Source organism: Branchiostoma lanceolatum, chromosome 4, assembly GCF_035083965.1.
Source record: "Branchiostoma lanceolatum isolate klBraLanc5 chromosome 4, klBraLanc5.hap2, whole genome shotgun sequence".
Lineage (NCBI taxonomy): Eukaryota > Metazoa > Chordata > Leptocardii > Amphioxiformes > Branchiostomatidae > Branchiostoma > Branchiostoma lanceolatum.
Genome location: NC_089725.1, coordinates 18,836,622 through 18,861,118, shown reverse-complemented (window position 1 = coordinate 18,861,118; position 24,497 = coordinate 18,836,622). Strand labels below are relative to the sequence as shown.

At 43.2% G+C, this 24,497-nt stretch overlaps 3 protein-coding genes across 4 annotated transcripts in view; 1 reads left to right on the top strand and 2 right to left on the bottom strand.

Annotated features, from left to right (window-relative positions):
* The window catches only part of LOC136433120 (lysosomal-trafficking regulator-like), a 61,214-nt gene extending 45,810 nt beyond the window's left edge, over positions 1-15,404 (top strand). The window contains exons 27-55 of one of the 2 annotated variants that reach the window (XM_066424947.1): positions 92-289; positions 502-1,331; positions 1,655-1,741; positions 2,045-2,127; positions 2,384-2,614; positions 2,848-3,017; positions 3,360-3,551; positions 3,852-4,202; positions 4,484-4,833; positions 5,199-5,372; positions 5,653-5,744; positions 6,030-6,218; positions 6,568-6,713; positions 7,016-7,121; positions 7,239-7,359; positions 7,717-7,869; positions 8,232-8,476; positions 8,741-8,807; positions 8,942-9,098; positions 9,473-9,613; positions 9,994-10,211; positions 10,424-10,660; positions 10,856-11,045; positions 11,303-11,439; positions 11,591-11,689; positions 12,062-12,204; positions 12,409-12,663; positions 12,990-13,061; positions 13,454-15,404. In XM_066424947.1, coding sequence (XP_066281044.1) covers positions 92-289; positions 502-1,331; positions 1,655-1,741; positions 2,045-2,127; positions 2,384-2,614; positions 2,848-3,017; positions 3,360-3,551; positions 3,852-4,202; positions 4,484-4,833; positions 5,199-5,372; positions 5,653-5,744; positions 6,030-6,218; positions 6,568-6,713; positions 7,016-7,121; positions 7,239-7,359; positions 7,717-7,869; positions 8,232-8,476; positions 8,741-8,807; positions 8,942-9,098; positions 9,473-9,613; positions 9,994-10,211; positions 10,424-10,660; positions 10,856-11,045; positions 11,303-11,439; positions 11,591-11,689; positions 12,062-12,204; positions 12,409-12,663; positions 12,990-13,061; positions 13,454-13,577 — 5,558 coding nt within the window. In that variant the 3' untranslated portion in view covers positions 13,578-15,404. The remainder of the gene's footprint in view (positions 1-91; positions 290-501; positions 1,332-1,654; positions 1,742-2,044; positions 2,128-2,383; positions 2,615-2,847; positions 3,018-3,359; positions 3,552-3,851; positions 4,203-4,483; positions 4,834-5,198; positions 5,373-5,652; positions 5,745-6,029; positions 6,219-6,567; positions 6,714-7,015; positions 7,122-7,238; positions 7,360-7,716; positions 7,870-8,231; positions 8,477-8,740; positions 8,808-8,941; positions 9,099-9,472; positions 9,614-9,993; positions 10,212-10,423; positions 10,661-10,855; positions 11,046-11,302; positions 11,440-11,590; positions 11,690-12,061; positions 12,205-12,408; positions 12,664-12,989; positions 13,062-13,453) is intronic. The other variant, XM_066424949.1, reaches the window with a different exon arrangement.
* Positions 14,992-20,591, bottom strand: LOC136433126 (protein arginine methyltransferase NDUFAF7, mitochondrial-like). The gene is made up of 12 exons (XM_066424974.1): positions 19,995-20,591; positions 19,573-19,706; positions 19,283-19,363; positions 19,015-19,125; positions 18,586-18,805; positions 18,297-18,355; positions 18,016-18,068; positions 17,620-17,683; positions 17,155-17,298; positions 16,699-16,810; positions 16,311-16,378; positions 14,992-16,015 (listed from the first exon to the last, which is right to left on the bottom strand). The coding sequence occupies exons 1-12, from the start codon at positions 20,041-20,043 to the stop codon at positions 15,830-15,832; spliced, it is 1,281 nt and encodes a 426-aa protein (XP_066281071.1). The 5' UTR covers positions 20,044-20,591; the 3' UTR covers positions 14,992-15,829.
* A 110-nt stretch (positions 20,592-20,701) lies between these two features.
* LOC136433129 (transmembrane protein 69-like) lies at positions 20,702-23,997 on the bottom strand. Its single transcript, XM_066424979.1, has 3 exons — positions 23,777-23,997; positions 22,778-22,881; positions 20,702-22,599 (listed from the first exon to the last, which is right to left on the bottom strand). Exons 2-3 carry the CDS (start codon positions 22,838-22,840, stop codon positions 21,904-21,906), a joined length of 759 nt encoding a protein of 252 aa, XP_066281076.1. The 5' UTR covers positions 22,841-22,881; positions 23,777-23,997; the 3' UTR covers positions 20,702-21,903.
* Between the last annotated feature and the right edge of the window lie 500 nt (positions 23,998-24,497).

Sequence of the window (24,497 nt, the reverse complement as noted above, 5' to 3'; positions counted from 1 at the left end):
CCTGACATGACAAGTAATCCAAGTAAGATATGGGAGAAAGTATCCTGCATTGGTTCAGGTTTAAACCCTTCCACTTTGTCTTTGTCCCCAGGAACTCACCAGCAGTATATGCAGAAGTTGTTCCGGTCCCAGTCAGTCACGGTGACGGGACAGGAGCGGCCCTCGGCCAGCCCCCTGTCCAGCAGCACCCCCCTCCGTGCCCTGGACAAGATCAAGAGGAACTCCCTCCAGCATGGCATCATCCCCGAGGAGCAGACAGCTTCATCGGACTCAGATTCTGGACTCAAAGGTTTGGCTTTAATGGAGGATCTTCTCTTTTGTTGTTAATTTGAAGAACTGTTACAGGTAAAACCTCTTTTTTCTGAATTCTTAAGTTTGAATATAAAGGACTGAAATGAGTACCTTCTGTCTTTTTGAAAACTTAAGGTAAGAAGGGATAGACTGTCTTGTGCGTTGTCAAATGCTGGCACTAAGACCCATTTTTATCTTGCCTTGTTGTAGTACACTCTGCTAGGCCGGCCATGTTGAAGACTGGCATCATTCGCAGCTTGAGCATGCCAAACTCACCTGCAGTGGTCAGGCGACGGATGAGGAAGAGGCTGTCCTTTGAAGACGAGGGTGCCAACATGGCAGCCAGGTCAGACTCGGACAGCTCGGACAGCAGCGGCAGGGGAACACAGGAACTGGCCAATGGGATCATGTTCACACTTAACTCTGAGATTGCCGATGGACACCTTCGCATGGGGAACTCACAGGACGACAGCAGCGGACATACGTACGTCTCCTTTCCACTTGGCAGCTACGACAAGGAGGAGAAGATCAGCACGGAGGGATCAAACATTTTGGAAAGCGGGGTGGAAATTGACACAGAGAACACGGGTAACGAGCCGGCTCTCTCGGCTCATGTGTCAAGACAAAGCACGCCATCTGATCAGGACTCCAACCCCGAGGCTGACCAGGCCATGCAGGATGCCCTTAATGAACTTCCCTCTGGACAGATAATATCCGATGAAGACGATCAGAGAAGTAGAAGCAACTCTGAGTCCTCGGCAGCCTCTCTAGATGAATGGGAGAACCTCCCCCACCCGAACTCCCCACTCTCCCTGGCCCTGAACGCAGCCCTGCAGGACAACGGGCAGGAGAGCAGGCAGGTGCAGCAGGAGGATGGGGTGGCCATGGTGTGCACCGGGCTGCTCAACCTGATGTGTGGGGTGTTCGTCACCCTGCCCGATGCCATGTTGGACCAGGTGATGGGCAACATCCTGAAGCCGGAGACGCTGGTGGTGCTGGCTCATCACCACTCCTCCAGCATCAGGACCGCCATCATCAAGGTGAGGGAAAAAAATCAGTTCATGAAACAACACTATGTTAACAATGTATGGTTCAAAATATCAGCCAGAGGAAAATACCCCTTACAATGTCTCCACAAGTACAGTGAATAGTGAACCATGGTGCTCTGGACTTGCAGCAACAAATATGCATATCTCAAACACCCTGTCAGTCATCTAATCCATCAGTTAATCAATCAAGGTAAAGGTCAGCCAACCAGTTGATTGCTTATACAACCTGTGAACTAGTCAATTAATTATTGGATTGATTAAGGTGCCGGTTGATAATAGTTGGTTCAGTAATTAATTTGGCATTTTTGTTCCAGTTGCTGGGAATCTATTTCCAGAGGGCCAAAGAAGAGCAGTTCAACGCCTTCATGAAAGTGCGGGGCTTCTTCCTGCTGGCCAATCAGGTATGCTTGCGGCTTAGAATAAGTTAGATGTATGGTAACCTGCAGGTCCTGGAATGTTCTTTGATAGCCTTTGTTCCTCTTGCCCAGGGTCTTGCTAATTTGCATGGAGTATATGTATTGTAAAACCTTTTACACATCGATTGAAAATGATTAAGGCAAATATTCTGGAAAAACATTAGTAACCAACCAGCTTTGTTTGGTAACAATTATTTGATATTACATCAACTGACAATATTACAGAAACTGACAAAATTGTTTGTATTGATCTGCTCTTCTTATTGTTTGCATGTTTATTTTTTCTAGCTCCATCAGCATAGTGCCACACGGGAACTGGTGGAGGCCTGCCTGTCTGTCATTGTGGGGAAACCTGTCGGGCTGGATGAAGAGTAAGTTATGTCTACTTTTCCTCTGCAAAAGTGCTCACGTTTTCATCAGCATTTAATCAACAAGATAGACAAGATAGATAACAAAAATGGGAGTAAAGAAGAGTAAGCCAAGGCCTCCACAATGACTGCAGTTTTCATTTCCCAGCCAACATTTCAACACTAGTGTAACATCATCCATCAGGTTATTCTGAGGGAATAGAATGCAACCTTACCTTACAGGATGTGGTTGAGCTCATTTTGAAACTGTTTGTTGCAGCATCGATGTGAGCTGTGTACAGCACATGACAGGACTGCAGCAGCACACGGTGGTGCCACTGCTGGCCCTGCTGGAGAACTGCATCCACGACACCGCGGTCTGCCACAACACGCTGTGCGTGCTCATCCAGCTGTTCGAGAGCAGCGAGGTCATGGCGGCCATCATGATGGAGAACGGGCTGGTCTGGGCGCTGTGTAACGTCATCTCTGCCATTAACAGCCCGCAGATAAGGTCAGGATAAAATACAGAAGACTTTTATGGGGATGTCAGATTTTGTCAACATTCTTATTTTGTGTTCAATACAGTTACATGCATGGCAACTGTCGCTTTGCTAAAACATTAGGTATGGTATAATGATAAGATACAGAGATACAGTGAATTTTTGTTTACACTGCTGAACATGTTCACACTGATGGTGTTTGTAATGTTTATACTAGTCTAATCTTTGTACATTTTTGGCCCAGTCTGCCCCAGGAGGACCTGCTGCTGCTGGTGGGGGATGTGCAGCACTTCCTGGCCTGCGTGGTGGTGCGAGCCTGCAGCATGACAGGCGTGCAGAACTTCCAGGTGCTGGAGGACATGGTGACCCTGCTGGGCAGGGTGGAGGACATGCAGAGGGACAGGCATCCTGAGGGTCAGTACTCACTCACCCATTCATTACTGTATCTGGGGCCACATAAACCTCACTTCAACATCTGTCAAAAAAATTATTGACCAAAAATTAACGTTTTTTCTGAAATAGATTCAATACATTTAGAATATATTCTTTGCATATCTTTTATCTGATTGAAATGAAAAAAAAGGGTAAGCTCATTTTGTGACAACTTTCGGACAATTATTTTACTGTACAGTTAGTGTTTGGAAGAGTTGGCAATGACAACTTGATTCGTTACTGGCTTGCAAGCCCTGGTGTTCTCTTGAAAACTCAATCTGAATGGCAGCCCTGAGAGTTTAAGTATTTGATCTGGACTTCCAGGTTCTCAGTCGGTGGCAGTGGAGAGGGTGCGAAACATTCAGTACCACCTCCTGCAGGCTGTTCTCAGCTACATAGAGGGTGCTTTTAACGACACCCTGGATGAGCCACTGGTAACCATCTCCCTCCCACAAGTGACAACAAACGAACCCAACAGCAGAGAACAGCTGGGCAGGAGGCAGAGTTATCCACCAGGTACAGCACAACTTCCTACTCTGTATGCAGTTATGTGTCAAACCCCTATGTTGGCCTAAGTACCATTTCAGAAGATGGATAAAGTAATTACAGTGCAGTACTGGGATGAGGGTTAATCAATTCCTTCCTACTGATGTTTGCAGATTTGTTGCAATATATATCTCCTAATAAAGAATCTTTACTGCAGTTTTTAAGTGTTCCTGACTGTTAAGTAGCTGAAAACATTGTCAGTGTTCATATGATATGAGTTGTTGTAGGTGGCCAGCAATGATAAAACTTTGTATGCATACTTTTTTCCAGGTTGCGGTGACATCCAGTCCCCTCCTCTGTCTCCAACCACCTCCCTGTCCCCTCCTGTCGCCTTTCCCCCGCTCTACTCACTGGAGAACAACAACGACAGCTTGAACCTGTCCGAGTCTGGCAGCCTCCCGTCTGGCCTGCGCCAGGGGGAGGGGAAATGTCTCAGCCTGGACTGTAAGCGTAGATACTCTGCCCAATCAGAGACGATGGTCCTGTCGTTGAAGAGGAGGTCATCAGCGGTGGAGATGCCAGTGCTCCAGGGCCGGGAGGGAAGCACGGTAACAGAGGGGGAGATCGTGCAGAGGATCCAGAGGGTGTGTGTGCTGGCAGTCAACCTGCTGTCCTTCTCAGGTATGGGCTTGTTTGTTTTTACATCAAAATTGTGATTATAGTGGGGCCTTATCATTCAAATTCAATTTGTGGTTTTATGTAGTGCTTGAAGTTATAGGCGGGGCTAAGATGAAGCTGATAGATATGTAAAACAAGCAAAGATCTGTGATTCTTAGAGGATGTCATCTATGAAATTAAGTTTGATTAGTGGAAACTATATGTACATGTATGCTACCCTGCAAATTTCCGCATTCAGACATGTTGAAATTCTTACAATGATTCTGCTGATGTCTTATCCACAGATGCAGGCCGGAAGAGGAAGGATTCCCTGCACAGGGTGGAGTTCCTGGAGCCCATGTCCTCTGAACTGTCCACCATGCTGACCTCCGAGCGGGAGTTCACACGGTCACTGTTCCAGCTGATGCTGCGCGGCGTGGCCTCGACCCTGGAGAGCAGTCGTGGTGCGTCCCGTCGGCGCTGGCACCGCATCATGTGGTCATCTCGGGACTGCATGCGCGTGCAGCTGGGGCGGCTAATGGTGCACATGATGGGGCCGCGGCAGCCGCTGGAGCAGAGGGTTCACGCACTGAAGGTCGTCCACGAACCAAACAGCAAACAGATCCTCAACACTGTTCTACACACCAACCTATCTGTAAGTATGGGTGAAAAATTTTGAAGTTGTAATGTGACATAACTTTGTTAAATGGTAAATGTTATTTAAATGATCCAAAAGTCAACATTTGCAAGCTAATGAAATGATCCCCTGCTGGCCTGTCCCAGATTTATTCCCTAAATTGCAAAGTTTAACACAAAGCACCTGTACTCCCAAGCTACCTCTATAGTAAAATGATCTGGTCCAAAATCATCCTGTGTGTAAATATCATTCTCACTAATCCTGTATGGGCAGAAAAGGATGGTGCAACTATGCAGTTCAGTGAATCATTGTTAAGGACATTCAGTATTGATCCCAGTGGTATGCTGCAGCAGTGTCTGATAATGTCTTGCCTGATATTCCAGCATGGGCAGAAGGTGGTGGTGTACCTGTACTACCTGCTGTTCTACCACAAGGACCAGCTGAATGAGAAGGAAAGAACAGCTGGGAAGACCCTGATGCGACTGCTGGACCAGATCAGCTTCCAGCCCATCCCGCTGGGGGAGCTCAGCCCTGAGACACTGCAGAGCATTGACGAGGTAGGGAAGACAGTGTTTTAGACTGAGAGACGTTGTAACTAATCTTTTAGTCAAACTTGTCATACATAATAATCAAGTCATGTAGCCTTAATGTTTAAACCAACAAGTAGTTTTTGAATAGGAGCATGTTTCCAACTTCTAATTGATGATTGAACCTGCATCACAACTGGGCATTACGTGTATGTAGATAGTGACTTAGATTTGGTTACAATGTATTATAAGTGTCTTGTGTCTCTTTTTCTCTGTCTTGTGTCTCTGTGTTTCTTTTGTCAAAAATTAGTTTGGTTTATTGCAGGATCAGAAGTCCTGGGACAAAGATGAGAAAAATGCCAAAACCTCCTGGAGAAAAAGAAGAATCACCATCCAGAACAAGTAAGCACATTTTTACTAGTCTGTGCTCTTAGAACGCATAGACAAGATTTCACTCTGTCTTCTAAATGGAGCAGGAGCAAGTTTGACTTTCATGATATTAATATATATGTTCTTTCAAACAACTTTTCTGTTAAGATTTCTAGTATATGTGTAATAACGGTCACAGGAATGTCGTGGGGAGAACTACTAAGAGAGTCAGGAGGTACCACCATGCCAGTGCCTACTGCCTTATGTACATAGATATCATATAAAAATGTGTATACATAACTGTTTTCCCAATCTCAGGTTGATAAAAAGCACTGGAGAGCTTGCCAAGCAGATCTCGTGGTTTGCAATGGAGGTGACGCAGGCTGTGGTCCTGTCCCAGAACATGGAGCGGAAGAAGCTGCTGGAGTGCATGAAGGAGAGCATGACCCAGGACCTGAGCGTGCGCCGAGCCTGGCACGCCCTCATCCAGCAGCTCACACACGAAAGGTCTGGCTCTTGCATACCTGAATTTTCTTGTAGCTAAAGAAAGGCCTCACACACAGCCTGATTTTATGGATGATGTCTTCTTGAGACCCCAAATTTGATACAACAGCAAAAAGCAGGAGAAACTCATTCTGTGTTAGAATGAGATCAATTTTGGGTAGCTTCACGGCGGTTATATTCTATTCATCAATTAGCCCTGATTTTCCCAAGCCTATAGACAGTTAAACTATTGTTCCAACACAGAGCAAAACAGGATCTTCAAAAATTGTTGATGTCCCTCCAGTCTCCACAAGGGTAAAGTATTCTTAAGACACATTTTGCTCTTGTAACATATGTTTACATGTCCTTCCAGGGCAGTATGGTTCAACCCTGAGTCCCAGCCCTCCTCCTGGCAGCTGGATCCCACCGAGGGCCCCTGTCGGGTCCGGCAGAGACTGCAGCGCTGTAACCTCAACCTCAGCAACAAATACTTCCTGCCTGAAGCACAGAGAACTGAGGGTCAGTTAAGACTACTGTTTTGGAGATGTACCGGTTGTCACTTGAAGTTTGGAAAATGTATTTGTCAAATTTATGTCTTGTATTTACATGCAACTTGTTGCTTAATGTACTGTAGATTTCAACATGTTTTTTAAGCACTCATAGCTAACTACCATATCCATTAACCATGATATTAAGAGCGTAGCATCAGACTGACATCATCTTATATCCATAGATATTAGTGCTAGGGATGTTGGCTATTTTCATAGAATTACCTAGGGTTTCCCACCTGAGTACTCATCTGAGATTCTCACCTGTTGCAGGTGACAAGGAGCCCCGTCAGCAGCTGGCCTACCTGTTTGAGGACTCCAACCAACCAGACGACTCCACCACTCTCAGACACAGGCTGCACACTAATGAAGCAATCAGGTACAAAGGACATTTGAAGTCTATTTCTAAAATAGTAGTTGCACTTACACTTGTAACTTACATTTAGCATTTTTTTTCATCCATTAACATGCTTTTACTGTTTTACCCATACCCCAGATACACCCACCGCTGCACAAATGTTACTCCTTCTAATGAGGCAACAGGAGAAATCCTTATTGGTGAGAACAGTGTGTACTTTGTTGGGGATGAGCCCATCCTGGATCTCAACAGCACACAGGTGTGTATTTGTGAATCAGTCAATCAGTTAATCCAATTATTTATTCATCAACAGACATCAGCCAGTTGACAGCATTTGTCTATTTTGTCAAGTCTTCAATTCCTGGGAAAACATCTTACACAAAGTTTAGCTGTTGTGTTACCTGTAACCTTTGTATTGGATATTTCTGGTCTTCAAAAAGCTTTCTTTCATGTTATGATGTATTCAGAGAAGTGTGAATTGCCCTTTTATCTTTTCTCTGATGCCTTATAGTGTAATTCGTGCAAATTTCCATGATATCAAAAGGCTACAACAGAAGGGAGAAGTATGAATATTGGACAATCACGTCAGCTCTAATTTCCTGATTGCCTCCTCCAGTTCCTGCAGGGTGACCGTGAGGTTCTGTCCATGTCCTGGCTGTACGAGGACATTAAGGAGGTGCACAAGCGCTGGTACCAGCTGAGGGACAACGCCCTGGAGATCTTCCTCACCACCGGCAGGACCCTGCTGCTCGCCTTTGAGACACAGAAGGTTGGTTTCTTTGTGTCACAAAGTGTCTCTCACTAGTTCTACAAACTGTTTAACAGACTGATTCGGTGGAGCCATCCATGCCAGAGCATACTTTTGCACCCAGGGTATCTGGTATGCTTTTTGGTTCTCCTTAAAGACAGGGCTGACAGTATAATCTTCCTTCAAAATCTTCCAATGTATCTTGTTCATGGATGCTCAATCGGGCCCAAATCAGAATGCAGCACTATATACTTTATTGACTTTGTCAATTGAAGCACTTTGTCGGCAATTTTTTTAACATCATCTACATGTAACCAAATGAGAACACGACCATACAGAATATGTACACAGGCTCAAGATGCCTTGAATTCCCTCCCCTGCAGGACAGAGACATGGTCTGCCGACAGGTGCTCGCCATGGACCTGCCCAACCTGGTCGGCTACGACAACCTGCAGGCCATCACACAGATGTGGAGGATTGGACAGATGACAAACTTCGAGTACCTAACCCACCTGAACAAGCACTCTGGGCGATCCTTCAATGATCTGATGCAGTACCCAGTCTTCCCCTTCGTGCTGGGGGACTACACCAGTGATACTATCAATCTGACCAACCCAAAAGTCTATAGGTGTGTTTCAACATTCGTTGCTGCAGTTAAACCTATATAGGTTTTGAGGGATAAATAAGTTATCTTGTTTTCAATGGCAAGGGAGAAATATTTGTAATGGCTGAGAGTAGTATCTCTCGGTAACATCACACATAAATGAGATACAGCTTTGAAGGGCATGGTAAGAAGAAGCAAGTTTTCACAATGCCTCATTTGTGAGAGAGCTGCTGATCAGTTTATGCTTGCTGCTGTGTTAAAGCAATTCATTACTGTCTACTTTTGCAGGGAACTGGCAAAACCTATTGCAGTGCAAGACAAGAGTAGGGAACAGCGATACATTGAGAACTACGAGGTAAGTGGACTGCTCATATTAAACACAATCCTTCAGACACTTTAATCATATTGGTAGCATTCCAGTTCCCATACATAGAGGAACTAAAGTGCTGGCATGTTGTGAAATTTGTGGTATGTTCCCCCATCATGCAGTGGCTGAGGATGGAGCATGAGAAGGGTGGTGACGTTGATGACCCCATGCCGCCGGTTGAGCCATACCACTACGGTTCTCACTACTCCAACAGCGGCACCGTGCTCCACTTCCTGGTTAGACTTCCCCCCTTCACAACCATGTTCCTCAACTATCAAGGTTAGCACAGAAACACCCTCTCCTAATCCCTCTCTCAATCATTTCAAACTATAGGGTAAGACTATTGTAGCAAATTCGAATTTTTAAAACATGTATGATTCTTATAGCAGTATTCCTTGTGATACAAATCAAGATACTGTGAGATAAAATGAAGCATGCTCTTTTGAGGACTTAACATGTACTTTACATTTCAGTAATTGTAAGTATACTGCCTTCAACTTGGTAATTTTGAAATTTCAAAAAACACCTTTCCAAATTCAAATATGAAGGACTTCTCATCACTAATAGGCAACTTACTTACATTTAGTGGAAAGCTCAGCTCAGGTTCTCTTCTTACTCGAGTTGAAAAAATAATGGGTCAAATTTTTTTCCAGACCGTAACTTTGACATCCCCGACCGAACCTTCCACTCCCTGCTCACCACCTGGAGATTGTCGTCCTTTGAGTCCACCACGGATGTGAAGGAGCTCATCCCTGAATTCTTCTTCCTACCAGAGTTCCTTCTTAACTCTGAAGGTGAGAAGAAACTTCCCAGTCTGGGACTCCCAAGAACAGTAACAGACTTGTGAAGAGGATCCAGCACAGTTTTGTGTTTTGCCTGAGTGTCTATGCACCAATATTTGTAATGGTTGCAGTGCTGGCAGAGACACCTCAAATTTCAATGAGAGCTAACTATAGTAAACGTTTTGTACTGTCAACTTAAGGCTGTATGACATACAAGTATCCTGTCGCACCTAAGCCCTGTATCAGTGTGACAAATCATTCTACAACTTGCCTATGAAGCTGTTTTTTGATGCTGGTTAACAGTACAGGTACAGATACCTTACCTTACCTTACCTTATGCAGGTATGGATAAAAGTACAGAAAACCAAATGACACTGCTCTCCTTCCACCAGGTTTCAACTTCGGCCACCGCCAGTCAGGACACTTGGTTAATGATGTTGCCCTCCCACCCTGGGCACAGTCCGATTCCCGCCTTTTCGTACTGATCCACCGCCAGGCGCTGGAGTCGGACCTGGTTTCCATGGCGATCCACACCTGGATCGACCTGGTGTTCGGCTTTAAGCAGAAGGGAAAGGCAGCTGTAGAGTCCATCAATGTCTTCCATCCATCTGTAAGTTTTGTTCAGTTGGTTTCATCGTCTTACAGGGCTGTTTGTTTTACAGAGTGACAGTTAATTTGAATTGTGCCTTTGGGTACAACATTGCACTCTATGTTGTTTCATAGAAGCTATAACAAATATTTTCTATTTTATTTATTTATTTATGGATTATGACTTTATTGATTGATTTATTGTTATTCTGATGTTGTACCTTCTTCTCCCAGACGTATTTTGGGATTGACACCTCCGCCATCGAGGACAAGGTACAGAGAAGGGCCACTGAGACGATGATCAAGACGTACGGCCAGACTCCTCGGCAACTCTTCAAGAACCCCCACCCACCCCGGCAGCAGGTCAGCGGCAGCTCTGAGGCTGATGTGGCAGGGATGGTGGGAGCAGCTGGCTTCCTCTTCAACTTCAAGGACAACAAGGATGCCGTGGTGGACATCAAATCTGTCCGGGTAAGGATGGAGGGATGCAACTCTGATACCATTGGGAAAACATACACTTTGTGTATTATGCAATACCCATGTCTGTCAGTGGTATTCAGAAATGTATGTTGAAAACTGAAGCCCTGAAAGACTGAAGCTATAAGCTAATTACTAACTTCAGCCAACTGAATATTCTGAACTTATAACAATATCTGTGTTCCACAGAGCCCCCTGCCGCAGGTGGAAGGCCTGAAGTGGGGGAACTACGTGGGCTCTCCGACGTGCCCGGCACCTGCAGTGAACTGGAGTCAGGACCACGGGGCGGTGGTGTCGTCGCTGGTGGGGCTGCCGACGGGCGAGGTGTGCGGGCTGGCCCCCAACTTCTGCCTCCTGGTCATGTACAGCAAGGAGAAAGGTAAGCTCCTCAACCCTTCATTTGTAACAACAACATATTGATATCATATCATGTGAGAGCAGACCTTATAGTAAAAAGTGTAACACTTGACTATAGATTGCTCTGTAGTTATTCTGCCTGAAATTATGTCTCCAGAATACAAATTTGAAAGATTGGTAAAGATTTAAAAGTAACACAATAACGTTTTCTGTACACATGTATAAGGAAAAAATCATGTAATGTTAAGGTTGACAGAGTTGTGTGTTTGCTCCGTGCAGGTGTGAGTGCCATGAATCACACAGACATCCTGTGGTCGGCCATCCTGAGCTGGGGGCATCCTGACGGCATCATGAGGCTGAAGAGCCGACAAAGCGAGCCTGCCACCAACTTCTTCCTCTGCCCTCCCAACGACCAGGTAACAGACTGCAGTCATTAGTATATTAAGTTCCTACATTGTAAAAAAAATTGGGAGATTAAACCTTTGTAAAGCCTGAAAATATGAAATCCTTAACAGACTTCTTGACAAGTGAACAATTTAAGCCTAACATATCCATACTCCCTTACAGGTGACCTGCTGTGCATCTGTGACAGACTGCCGGCTACTCTTTACTGGAGGAACGTCTGGCGTGGTGACTGCCTATCCAACCAGGTTCACTGGAAACAAGGTACATTTTTTTTCCATTTAAATTGATAACCTTTGGATCACAGATTGGGGGTTCAGTTCACACTGATGTCATTGCTGTGCAATAAGATATTCACATGTGATGTCACAACTTATGACTAGGTGAGGTGAGCTTTGGAACCAGTTGTTTAGAAGACACACAATATGCAGAATCTTGTGACTCCAAACACCCTAACTCTGAGTAGAATAGTTGAAAGTGGGTATCATCATGAAAGTATTAAATCTCACACTGAGAGACCATATCAAATACTAAAATATTATCACAGAAATTATTGGGGAATTTTTGCTGCAATGGTTAGACAAGCAAGGGGTCCTTGTTTGAGTTATATTTAAATATCCTATTCCATCCCTGCAGCCTTCAGAGTTTGAGATAGTTGACAGCAGAGTGTGCCTGTACGGCCACACGGGGCCAGTCAGCTGTCTGCAGGTCTGCCGACCCTACAGCATCGTGGTCAGTGGTAGCCAGGATGGCACAGCCATCATCTGGGACATCAACAGGTCAGTCTTACTTTGGTTTTCTGACTGTCAATCTTAATATTACTGCATAGATTTAACAGCTTTAACAATTGAAGCTGTTGTTTGTGTGATCTTTGACCAAGATTGAGGTCTTATGGACTTCTTTTGTTCCCAAAATGTCAGACAGTAACGATTAAAGCTGTTCTGTGTCAATCTGATACCTAGATTTGTTCCTATGCTGTGCAGATTATCCTACGTACAGTCTCTAAATGGCCATGAAGGCGGTGTCACCGCTGTGGCAGTGAGTGAGACATCAGGCGACATCGCCACTGTATGCCACCCCTCAGCGACTACAAGTGAGCTGAGCTTGTGGACAATTAATGCCCGACCGGTGGGGTCGGTCCGGTGCCTGTCCACCATCCACTGTGTGACGTTCTCCAACGCGTCGGAGGGGATTTCTGTGAATGTGGTGGCAGCTGGCCTGCAGGATGGCTCAGTCAGGTAAGCTCATTTTTGTTCTTCATCTAGGCTTTAAAATTCTTGAGATGTGACTGTCAAACATGGAATTCACAATGTGCATATATTACATCCCCTCAAAATACAGCAACCTCTTACACTAAGTACAATGTAGTGCCCATAATCCCTCATATTGTGTCATAAGTTATTCAATTAACAACTGCTGGCCATTTGACAAAGTGTTTGTTTGTAAACTGAATTTCAAATGATAACCCCTTGTACAGTGTATGTACATGTATTTATTTCCTTGATATGCTGGATATGCCTTGATATGAACATTATCAGATGTGCCATGTTGTTGTGTATTCCAGGCTGTGGAGTACGTGGGACCTGAGCCTTGTGAGGGACATCACACTGGAACAGTTCAACAAACCTATCATCAGGTAAATTTACAAGCAGAAAACAAACAGAAAAGTAACATATCTTTGCCTCCACCTGTGTTGGTGATATGTATTGTTTAGTATCAATTATGTAACTCTATCTAAATTCTTGTTGAAAAAGTGACCTCATCAAGTACATGTTGCAATGTCATGATACAAAATGTAGGTAGGTTAACCTATTTCTTACATGTCATATACATGTATGATGGTACCTGTACAGTTGATTTTGTAACAAAATTTTGTAATGTTGAAATTGGCTAGATTAAGTTATCACAATGTAAGGTCTTTAATTTGATTACTTTTGCAAAATTGCAATTTTGTTGACGACAAAAAGGGATGATCTGGATCTGAACAATAACTTTGAATATAACATTGTGTCTCTCCTCTGTCTACAGCTTAACATTTACCCATGATGCTCAGCACCTGTACGTGTCCACAGTGGATGGGACAGTATTTGCTTTGTGCAAGAAGGACCAGACAAAGAACAAGCGACCCCTCTTCATCCCTTTTTTGAGCTGAACAGAGACGACTGTAAACTGTCCAAAATCAGCATGACAGACCTGTTAGGAACGTCTTCCACTCAAGAAGATTCTGTTGCAGAAGTGTTAAATGACTCTTTCTCGAACCTGTGGTTGTCCATTGACTACTTCTGAGCTGGAAATTCTGCAGTGAACTGTAACATGCAAATGAATTTGGTACAGTGGATATTTGGTGCAGAGAAGAGAAAGTCTGTGAAGTGTTACAATAAGAAAAACTACTTCACTGTACTGTTGGTGGAACCCACCTGTTCTCTAATGCATGGAACAGGTTTTGTTCACAGTTTCCAGGGGCAACATGGTTTACCGTTGTCAGGGGCAACATGGTTTACCATTGTCAACGGCAACATGGTTTACTGTTGTCAACGGCAACATGGTTTACTGTTGTCAACTGCAACATGGTTTACTGTTGTTGGGGGCAACATGGTTTACTGTTGTTGGGGGCAACATGGTTTACCGTTGTAAGGGGCAACATGGTTTACCGTTGTTAGGGGCAACATGGTTGTATTGCCTTGTTTCCTCTAAGAATTCTCCATTGAGGGAAGAAACTCACTGCTTGTGGAAACAGTATTACTGCTGATCATGCAATATAATTGCCCATTTTTGCAGCAGTATAAGCTTCTCAAATAATACAAAAGTATCCTAAGGCTTCTTTATTACAAGATACTGTGATGGCCTCCATGTGTAGTTAGAAATCATTTAGGACAAGGCCACATGAATTTGATCTTGCCTTGAATATTTTATTCACTGCCATTTATTAAGTCTATTCAAGAAGATATAATAATACTATACTGTTATAATGTTTTGTTCCCAAATAATTATTTGTATTGTTGCTAAAGTAAGATACTCCAGCTGCAAAATCCAGTATATTCTGCAATCTGTAGCTGACACCTCATGTATTTTTTAACAATGTCTTAAATTAAAAGTGTTCTTTGTCTTCTGTTCTTATATGACAGAGTATTTGTATTACTTTACTCGTGTATCTGCAATTATGTTTCTCAAAATGTTTTTGGTAGCTACTGCAAAGTTTATTATTTGTGGGAAGATTTACTTGTGGAAGCAGTGGAAGGAAAAATGAAAAACTGCTGCACTTGGATACTGATAAACTGTGAACTGTAAAAGGCACTTCCCATTATGGCAGCTTTTTGTGTACTACTCAAAACAGAAGGAATTCTGAATAAGAAAGTGCCAGTATTCAAAATTATTATAACATTTTTTTTGTGATTTGATATTTTGATGTTATTCATATGCAGTAAAGGCTTTGACATTATGGTGAATATATTTATATAGGAATTGTTACCCATCAATATAATTGTATTTTCAGAACCTGTAAGGTATGTGTATGTTAAAAGATGGGACCACCGTTTGTGCTTATCTTAGTAAGAAGTAAGCAATAACACGGTTAGGCTTTTATTGTGTGGAAGAAGGAAGGACTGATGAAGTGATAACAAGCAAAAGTGGCAAATTATCTTTAACATCCAATGCTTCTGTTAACTGTGCAATATTTGTATATGATGATCGAGAGAAGCCAAAGACAGTGTTACTGACCAACGGGTGATTCCACAATCACTTTGCGAGAGCATTAAGCATGCCATGCTGTATATATACATGAGCCAAAGTATGCCTTTCCAATAACATTGTATGTAAATCAACAGTTATTAGAATGTCTATTTTCATATGAATTGAGCAGCAGCACCCCTTCGATGTGAGCCTTGTATGCGGCAGTGCTGCTCCAAGTTGTCCTGTACATACCATGTCACTACCTTGTACATATATATTGCTTCAAATTCAATAAAGCATCATCTCGACACTTCTTATCATTACTCTTTATTGTCAAAATAGTTTCTAGTACCATACTCAGCTTTCAATGTTTGTAAGCTAAGCTTGTACCAACCAAGTATGAAATGGAAATTTACCCCAAGGAACCATGGCAGAACGTTCCTTTAGCATATAACTGCAACAAAGAGGTTCTGTACTTCTGACTCTAAACTGTTTAACTGGTATAACTGTCCTTTGCAGGCACATAGTGGCTGGTGGTTTTATCACAGCAAAATCATTCGAACATATTTTTAAAGTTATCAAAAGAAGAGGCGATCATGGTTCCTTTCTGAAACATATTTTTTATACATTCATATAAAAAAATGTAGTTGGTGAAAAAAAAAGCAGTGCAAGGCTTTAAGTTGTTCAGTACATGTATTTTCAAATTCGCAGCATGCTTTTAAAAGTAAGTAGTCTTCACTGGAACTCCAGTCTGTAGAATCCTGCAGGTTCTGAGGGTGTTCTGGAGCCTTTGGGCGGGGTGCGTTGCCTGGTGATGGAGAAGAACTTGAACCTGTCGCCCATCTTGTCTGGGTTGGTCAGCATGTCGTAGCCTGACAGCAGGTCTTTCCTCTGGGACTTGTCAGCATTTCTTTGTAAAACCTGACAGGGATATATACAATCACCAAATAATTCACTCTGTCTGACATAGGGCTTAATCATTTGAAAACATGTTCCTGACTACTCCTGAATTTTCTCAATGAAACTTTTAGGCCTAAGTCTACATTTGTTAAGTGCTTTTTCTGTTTTCCAAAAATACCATGTCAGGCAGAGATTCATTCAACTTATTCCTTACAGTATGTAGCAGTTAAAATGTCATCAATTTTGCCCATTGGATATTCATATTGTTTTTACATCTCTTAATTAAGTTGAGAAAATTGCAGTAACACTGTCCTACCTGTAGTCTCAGCTCAATTCCCATATTTTCCAGAAATTCCCTCTGTGTCATAGGGCCATGTGTTACAACTGGAAATGACAAAAAAGGTGAAGATTGAAAATCACACCAGACAGCTATGGACAAAAGAACAGGTGTCACCAAGTGTCATGAATGCTCCAATGCAGCTCCCAGTCTCCTGCAAAGGATCATTAAGTCCAAAAATGTAGATTACTGGTACAAGTAATTTTACATTAACAATTTGATATAATTGTCAAACCCTTTTATCCTTTAGTATCCTTCTTATTCTTTTCCTCTGAATTATGATTTTTCACCAACTTAACCCATGGTACATCTTTGGCTCTCAAGGGTATTTCACACTTGTTGTAAATGCTAAGACATTCAGGAGTACCTTTGTCCTTGCACATACACATGTGTCTGAGGTAGGAGAAGTCCACATCAGCCGTCAGGTCCGCACTGCCCGGCTCCTGAAGAACCTCGTGTAACTGGTGGTTCCTGAACCCCTGTGTCATGTAGTTTGGTAAACCAGTTATTCAGCCAGAATCTTTGTCAAAAGAGGAAATATTCAGATGCAACAACAGGAGGTAACAAACTGTAACAGGTAAGTTGCTATTTGTATGTAACCTATGCTGTCCACTGTTCCTAACCAGTATCAATTCAGCACCCGATAGATACACATGTATGCAGCAGTTTGCCACCAGCAATATGGTTTGATTTTTGTAGTTCTTCAACTGCCCCAGTATAGTCAGACCCCAAGTGGCTTCGAGAAATTACTTTCAAAAGGACTTTGAAGCTCTGGCAACATGTAACGAGGCAGACCTGATATGCAAACATAAGAAGGTCCTACCCTGAGTGTGTCTGTCTTCGAGCCATCATGTCCATAGTCCGCCAGCAGTGCTGCCCCTCCGTGCCCCGCTATTCTGTCTGCCAGGTGTTGCACCAGCACACCTGCTTGGGGACACACCTCCAGGTGGTCCCTCTTCTCACCTGCCTACACAACAACACACCTGCAGGTGACTACCTTTGATTCATCATGGAGGATATGTTTCAATCCTACTGGGTATGTTAAGCTCCTCAGTTAAGTTATGAAAAGTTATTGATACATAGTTCATCTATTTCTATTGGGTAGCCTTCTCCATTATTCACTATGATCTTTTTCTATTGGATAGGGATCTTCGTCTAGAAATTCTTAAACATTACAAGATAGTGGTTTCCATTAAAACTGTACCTTAGCAGAAGTCTTCAATCTCTGATTGCTTTTCCTTGTTCACTATAGAAACCACACAGTCGTGCCCGAGTCCGTCTGACTCACCTGTATGAATCCTTTTGAAGCAGCTGTTGGACTTGGTGACAAGACGAACCTCAGGTGATGAGGACTGGGATGGACAAATAAGAGTTTGATAAAACTTACAACTTCCTATTGCTATATTCATCCTCAGCCAAAAAAAGTACTTGATGGAAACTTGTACACTGAAGATTTTAAGACCAAGACTATAATTGATAGCACTATCAAGGCACTAAGAATGAAACTCATTCTCATCGAGTATTGTAGTGGCCTATTCATGATAGTTTGCAATGCAAACAATTATAACAGTTTGCATTAGGTATGCAGGAGTAGAGGTTGTTTCACATACTGTAGCCAGTCACTGCCAAGGCAGGTATGCTGAAGGGTTGTAATACCAGTTGTACAATACAGGCATAGACTTACCCTTCTCTATCATCCACATCCACCAGGACCTCCCTCCATCCCTGAGGGGTTCTCTGGGAACAGTGTACATCAATTTTATAAGTAGATGGTAGAATACTCTATCAACTTAACAACTGAGCTGTACTAGGCAGCACGATGTAGCAGCTGGATGATTGTGTATGTTTTAACATGCTCATTGTCGTCTGTGATTTTAATCTCACAATAACAGTTGAATATATAAATAATCAAATGAACCAGAAACGCTGATTGATGTAGAAAAAGGAACATATTTGTGAACTCACTTGAAATTTGTGGACAGGCAGTGCATCTAAGAATTCATGAGCAATGTAACAGGAAAAACCTGGAAGTAAGGAGAACAAAGCTTAATATCATTGTATGGGAGGCTGGAATGTCTGAAGACAGTAGCTCCTTTCCTCTTTCCCTCTACTTATCAGTTTCATTCTTCTTCCTCTACTTTGAACTTTTGACTACAAGCATTCAGTCAGCTTGCTAAAGTCTTAATCAACTTTAAAAAGATCTACTTCTACAAACTTGTACATATTTCTCCAACACCAAAAGTTCGAAACTCACCCTGTGGTAAATCATGGATATCACTGTACCATGAGATCGGTACTCCTGACTTTGTCTTCCTCCTCTTGTACACAATGTCTTCTCCACTAGCAGCATTTTTCCTCTTGTCATCCTTGATGACACCTGTCAATCTCTCCTCCTGCATGGCAGCCATCTTGGGGCTGACCTCCACCAGGTGCAAGGACACAGCATCTTGCATCATGGGAAATTGCTGGAAGACCTGGAGAGGAGGAAAACAGAAATTGCATGAAGCTATAAAGGCTGTCTTTAGCTCTCAAAAAAACATTTGATACGCAATATTGTCTGTCCAGGATATCAACTGCAAAAGTGTGGTGCTCCTGCTTTTTCATCCATTCTGCTTTTAGTTTTATCAAATGTATGTGGTGAATTCTGAACAAATAGACAAAGGAATAAGCAAATCAGCTGTACCCTGAGCATGTCCTGTGCCAGAGTGCCTCTGCCTGGTCCCAGTTCCACCACCTGCATGGACCGGGGTGAACCGCCCAACATCCACTCATTCACACACCAGACACCTAGCAGCTGGAAACAAACACCTGTCACATCAGTCACAGTCTTAACCTAACTTTCTTTCTGCTGAAACAGCATTTTAGTGACATGATGTCATTAGTTTTATATTTTCAGAAGACTCAAGAAAGAAAGAAAACAGTGTAAATTTTTAACAATTGTCAGCTCTCACCTCGCCAAACATCTGGCTGATCTCAGGTGAAGTGATGAAATCCCCCTGTGTTCCAAACACATCCTTGTGCATGTAATAACCCTGGAGCAAACAAACATCCTGTGTCATGTTCTGGATCTCTGGACTGACTTTGGCGTAACACACAAGCTCATCAATGAAACAAATGCAAGCATATCATTGGAGGCTATTGACAGGATGACACTGTAATACGCTCAATAAAATCTATAATTTGATAGTGCTGAAATCACTGGAAAGGTAACCCTTCCTAATCATCATGCACAGCCCCTTACAGCTGCGGGGTTGGTGAGCACCTCCCTCATGTAGTCAGCTACAGTGATTGGTCCCGCTGCCTTCAGTCTGGATCTCAGATGCTTCAGTAGGTCTGTCTCACCGGACTTCTGATGGAGGCCACGGAGAAACTGACCTGTGGAGGGAATGGAGTTAGTGGTTTGAGTCACTTGAAGTACTAGCCTCCACAGCGTCTAATCGTCGTGTTGACTTTCAAACTTGCTTGTTCACTACTTCGTAAGGTTAGCGTTGGATATCTTCTATTATTTTCTGATTAGAACAGCTATCAGGCATGTCAGGTATGTCCCGTACGTTTTGTCAACAGACAGCACGTGGTTTCTAGCGCTTCTGCCCCTCCCCCTTACAGTTACATGCATAATTTTACAAAGTGTCACCGCCACAAAGAATGACATAGTTTTATAACCTGAGTTGACAGCTGTTTGGACCCTCAAGAACGTCCGTAGCAACCTCATTATTCTCGTGAAACACTCCGCTACCTGCTGCGCTAAAACTTTCGCGATCGGTGGAGATCGGACAATATTTTCTCTCACCCGCGCTAATGTGACCTCTGACCTGAGAACAATGACTTCACATTCGCAGACGCAGATTCGACAGACTTTCAATTTATTTATTTATAAATCTTAAGGGTAGTCCCTTCAGTTTCAATTCAAATAATTGATGTTTGTTTCTTCAAAAGATGGAATGAGGAATTGCGGGTAAATAAGAGGCCTGGGAAAACTAGTATGCTGCATCCTATCTCTAATGAACTAATGTGAGGTGCTGTCTTTTGAAAAGCTTTAAAACCTGTCCCTGCAATCAATGACATTATATAACGTTAACGTTCTTGATCAAATCAATGAAAATCAAGGTTATCATAAGGGGGATATAACCTCCTTGACCAAATGAATGATTCCATACTTTTTGGATTGTAATGTACAGAGCCCGAAGGGATAGAATTATAACGTTAGATAATGGCTGGCTACCTATTCCAATAAGGTTCAGCTTTTAGAATTACATGGCTTCTACATTCAAACTACTTTCTGCTTGTCTTTCAGTGTCTACACCTATATCAAGACTGAAGCAGAGATCATATGATACAACCTTAGATGAAAAGTGACAGTGAGACAAGCCGACCTTTTTGCCCTTTAAGAGCTGAATTTTTATTTCATTTTCACACAGCAAGAGAAAGAATTAGAATGTTACAGAAAGTGTTCCAAAGTCTGACTTAGTGTATCCAGTTACATGGCTATTCCTTACTGCAGATTTCCAATGTATCCAACAGCTCAAATCACTTTTTCATTTCTCTCTCTTCACCAGTCTTAGATCTACCCGTTGTAAGCCTAACTTTAAGCCATCTTCTCATCTTCTGACTTCCTTTAGCCTGAACTATTACAGCATCAGTCACAATATCATGAAAACATACAGCACTGGTCCTAGGCAAAAGTACAACATTGTAATTCTATTGAATGTGGTCTCCTCATAGAGTGCTTAGGGTTCCCACTGCAAGAACAGGACACAATCAGCACAGGGCAGCTTATGCCATCAGTATCAGTAAGACAGGTCCTAAGCAACTTCTGTATGTAATTGCCCATCAGTAAATAGAAAACACAAGAAATGCTAACAGTCAAAAGCAAGGGAAAAACTTAATTTTCTAACAAGGAATTTATCCAGCAAGGGCAGACAAAACATTTGTCAGATTAATAATCCCTCTACTGCCTACAGTAGCACCTGGAGGCAAGCATTCTGGGTCTATGATTGTACAGGCTGGTCTCTGACCACTCAGCTCCATTGTGGAGATAGAGAAAACAGGGTCTAGATATCTTACAATGAAGTTCAAAAGCATTCCATTTTTCTGTCTTTTCTTAGAATCTATACTTCTTTTTGTTCTTTTTCCTCAGGGGTTAGAAAAGGGTGTCTGTCTACAAAAAGTTGTAAATATATGCTGTCTTATGCTAAAAGCTTTTAATGTCAATTCTTTCCAATAAGCGACAATCTAGTCCAAATTTTATTTGTGATTGTTTTCTACTTTTGATTGACTTCATAGCAGTGTTGTACATGTGAAGTTTTTATTCTAAATTACTTTTGTTAAGGTATGAGCAATGAGTACAATCCCTCACACTTTGCCTGGAGTGGTCTATATAATTTGTGAATTACAATTGCAAAGTTAGCAATGCCATCTGACAACTCATTTGGAAACTCGTCATGGTTCCGTATTTCATACTTTTTAATTCAGGAGTCCTTACACATTTGTAATTAGAGCAAAACTAATGACTTAAAAGCACTCTGGGAGGAGGAAGGGACCAATATTTGCTTAAAGAAATGTTGCTTTCTCTCTATTCCCTCTCCTTCAGGCTCTTGGTAGGCATGTCGCTGAGGTAGATTCCCAGCGTGATGCCGAGGGAGCCGAGCACGATCAGGGAAAGCAGCAGCCGCTCTGCACGGAACCAGTCGGGGTAACCCTTCAGCCGATAGACGTCAGTCCACATGGTGAATGCGAAACCCAACATACACACCATCACCGAGGTACCGGGCAGGACCAGTAAGGCACCCCAAGCCGCAATACTGGGCACCACGCTGATGGACAGGTTGAGCCAATCAGGCGGCGGGCCTTCCTCGCTCAGCGTGATCCCCCATCGGATGCCACCCAAGAAGGACAGGATGGACGCTCCGCAGGCCGCGTGGGTGAACACAATCTCTGGGATGTAGCACTGCTGGAACAGCATGTAGGTTGGAAGCATCGCAAACGGGATGGCGCCGGCCAAACCGAGATACAGAGCGGCAGTCGGCGCATCCTTCATGTAGCCGAGGATCTGTTTTACTGACTCTGGCTCCTTGGGAACTGCCTCGGCTGCCTGGTTCATGAGACGGCAGGGCTGGAGGGAGGCTAGCGTGGGTGCAGGTTTGCTCCTGGGCTTGTTGCCCGGAGGACAGGTGCTCAGACCACGTGCCCACTGGGTCAGGAGGGAGGAGGGTCGACTGGACAGCTGCTGAGGCTGACACCTGGCCAGTTGCAGCCCTCTACATGGCACCTGTCAAGGAAATAGAAATATCTTTCACATTGTTGATAAGTTTTAAGATTTTCTTTTTCAACCAGCATGAATGCTTTCTGGACCTAATTTACACCCCAAATAATTTCATCATCCCTTCGAAAATTTACTAACGTTACCCGTTATTCCAATTTTATTAGGTCCTCATTGTTTCACCCACCTGTGAGACTACCCTGGGGACTGTTCCCCTGAGGAGGCTAAAACATCGACTTAGATGAGACATCCTTGCTCAGTTCAGCGTCAGTCTGGAATCAACCTCTGCACCTGTACAGTGGAATAGACAAGGACATTTAGAGCCTAACCTTCTCACTTTTCTGTCAATGTAAGATTTGCGTCTTTATAACCTTCTAGATGCAACCAAACTGCCCATCTAAAGGGATATTGCAGGTGTCTAGCTTTTCCCTGCTGCCTAACTCTGTCACCAATGGAGAATGGGGTGCCCAATCATCCGAATCGGAGGTCGAATAACACGCTATTTTCCTGTATCTGTCAGTCGGACACGTGTTGTTGTTGTTTTGATTTTTGGTGAGGTCAAAAAGGTTAGCGCCTCGGGTTTCTTTGGGGGAGGGCGTCTTTCACGACATGATCTTCAACAGATCAATATGGAGCGTCTAGAGACGACCAGACGTTTATGAAGGCTCGTTATGGGACCGCAAAATAGATGATTATTTCAATCTGACGTCAACTAACTGTAACGTTAACGTTAACTCAAAAATAAACGCTACTAACTTTATCATTTATAACGTTTTATACTGACAAGAGACAAAAACAACTTTAATACAAGGCAAAAAGACTGTCTGTTCAGCTAACTTAATTATACACCAAACAATTAGGGTCTATATTCTCTCTACAAGACAGCCCTCCCACCCTGATGTTACCTTGACACTGATTCTCATGTTTCAGCGTACGTGCACTGCATAAAGGACATTGCTAATTGCTTTGTGGAAATTTTGAACTTCCATCACTTATGCAGAAATCATGAATTTTAAAGTAGCAAGGCTACCTTCAGATTATACATGAGCATGACCTCAACATTATGGCATCATGAAACTCAAAATCTTTGTTAGTCGTTTTGTAGAGACAATACATTGCCACTGAATCATGACGTCTGCACGTCTAGCCACCATGGATTTGTTTACCATCCTGTCCTAAACGTTACCTTTCTCTTCTACGCCTTTTCCGACGTGAACGTCAGCTAACCAAGACGTCTGGAACCCGTACCCACGACAGAATCTGCCAGCACAGTTTCTCAAGACGCCCCGCGGAGACGCTTACGTGACTGGGTAGGCGGAGGAGCGGAGCTACGTGATCTGGTACCGCTGTGTAATGGCAGCTCAGCGCTGGCGCTAGTCTGGCTCACGGGTTAGGGTCACTGACTCCCTGTGCACGGGGTCACAGAACGCGGGATTTCATTCTCTGAGACCCTGGATTGTTCAAACAAGAAATGTGCAATGGAAGAATCATTCGTGTGAAGTATGTAGTGGACAATGGAGGAGTAAAGAAATGCGCCAAAAAAAAAAAGGTAATCTCCAACTCCAAGCAGATATTGGGAGGGACGGTGCTATGCGCTGGTTGCTGACGGCCCCATTTTACTGACGCACGTGCAGTCATTTGCGATTAATAATAAAAAAAGGGGGCAGCCAAAAATGTTACAATTTTTCATCGGCTGGAGATTCAATTGCAAAAGGCTATTAAAACTGAAAAGTGTGCATGTAGCAATGAAGTTAAAGTTTAACCTCCGGGTAAAAGGTATAACTGGAATGTGCATGAAACGAGAAATGTTTTTCGCGTATTTGTCACTGTTCATGAGAGAGACACTATTTGTCGGGCTAGGTCTGGCGTAATGAATAGATTGTCCATCCACCCATCCACTTGTCCAA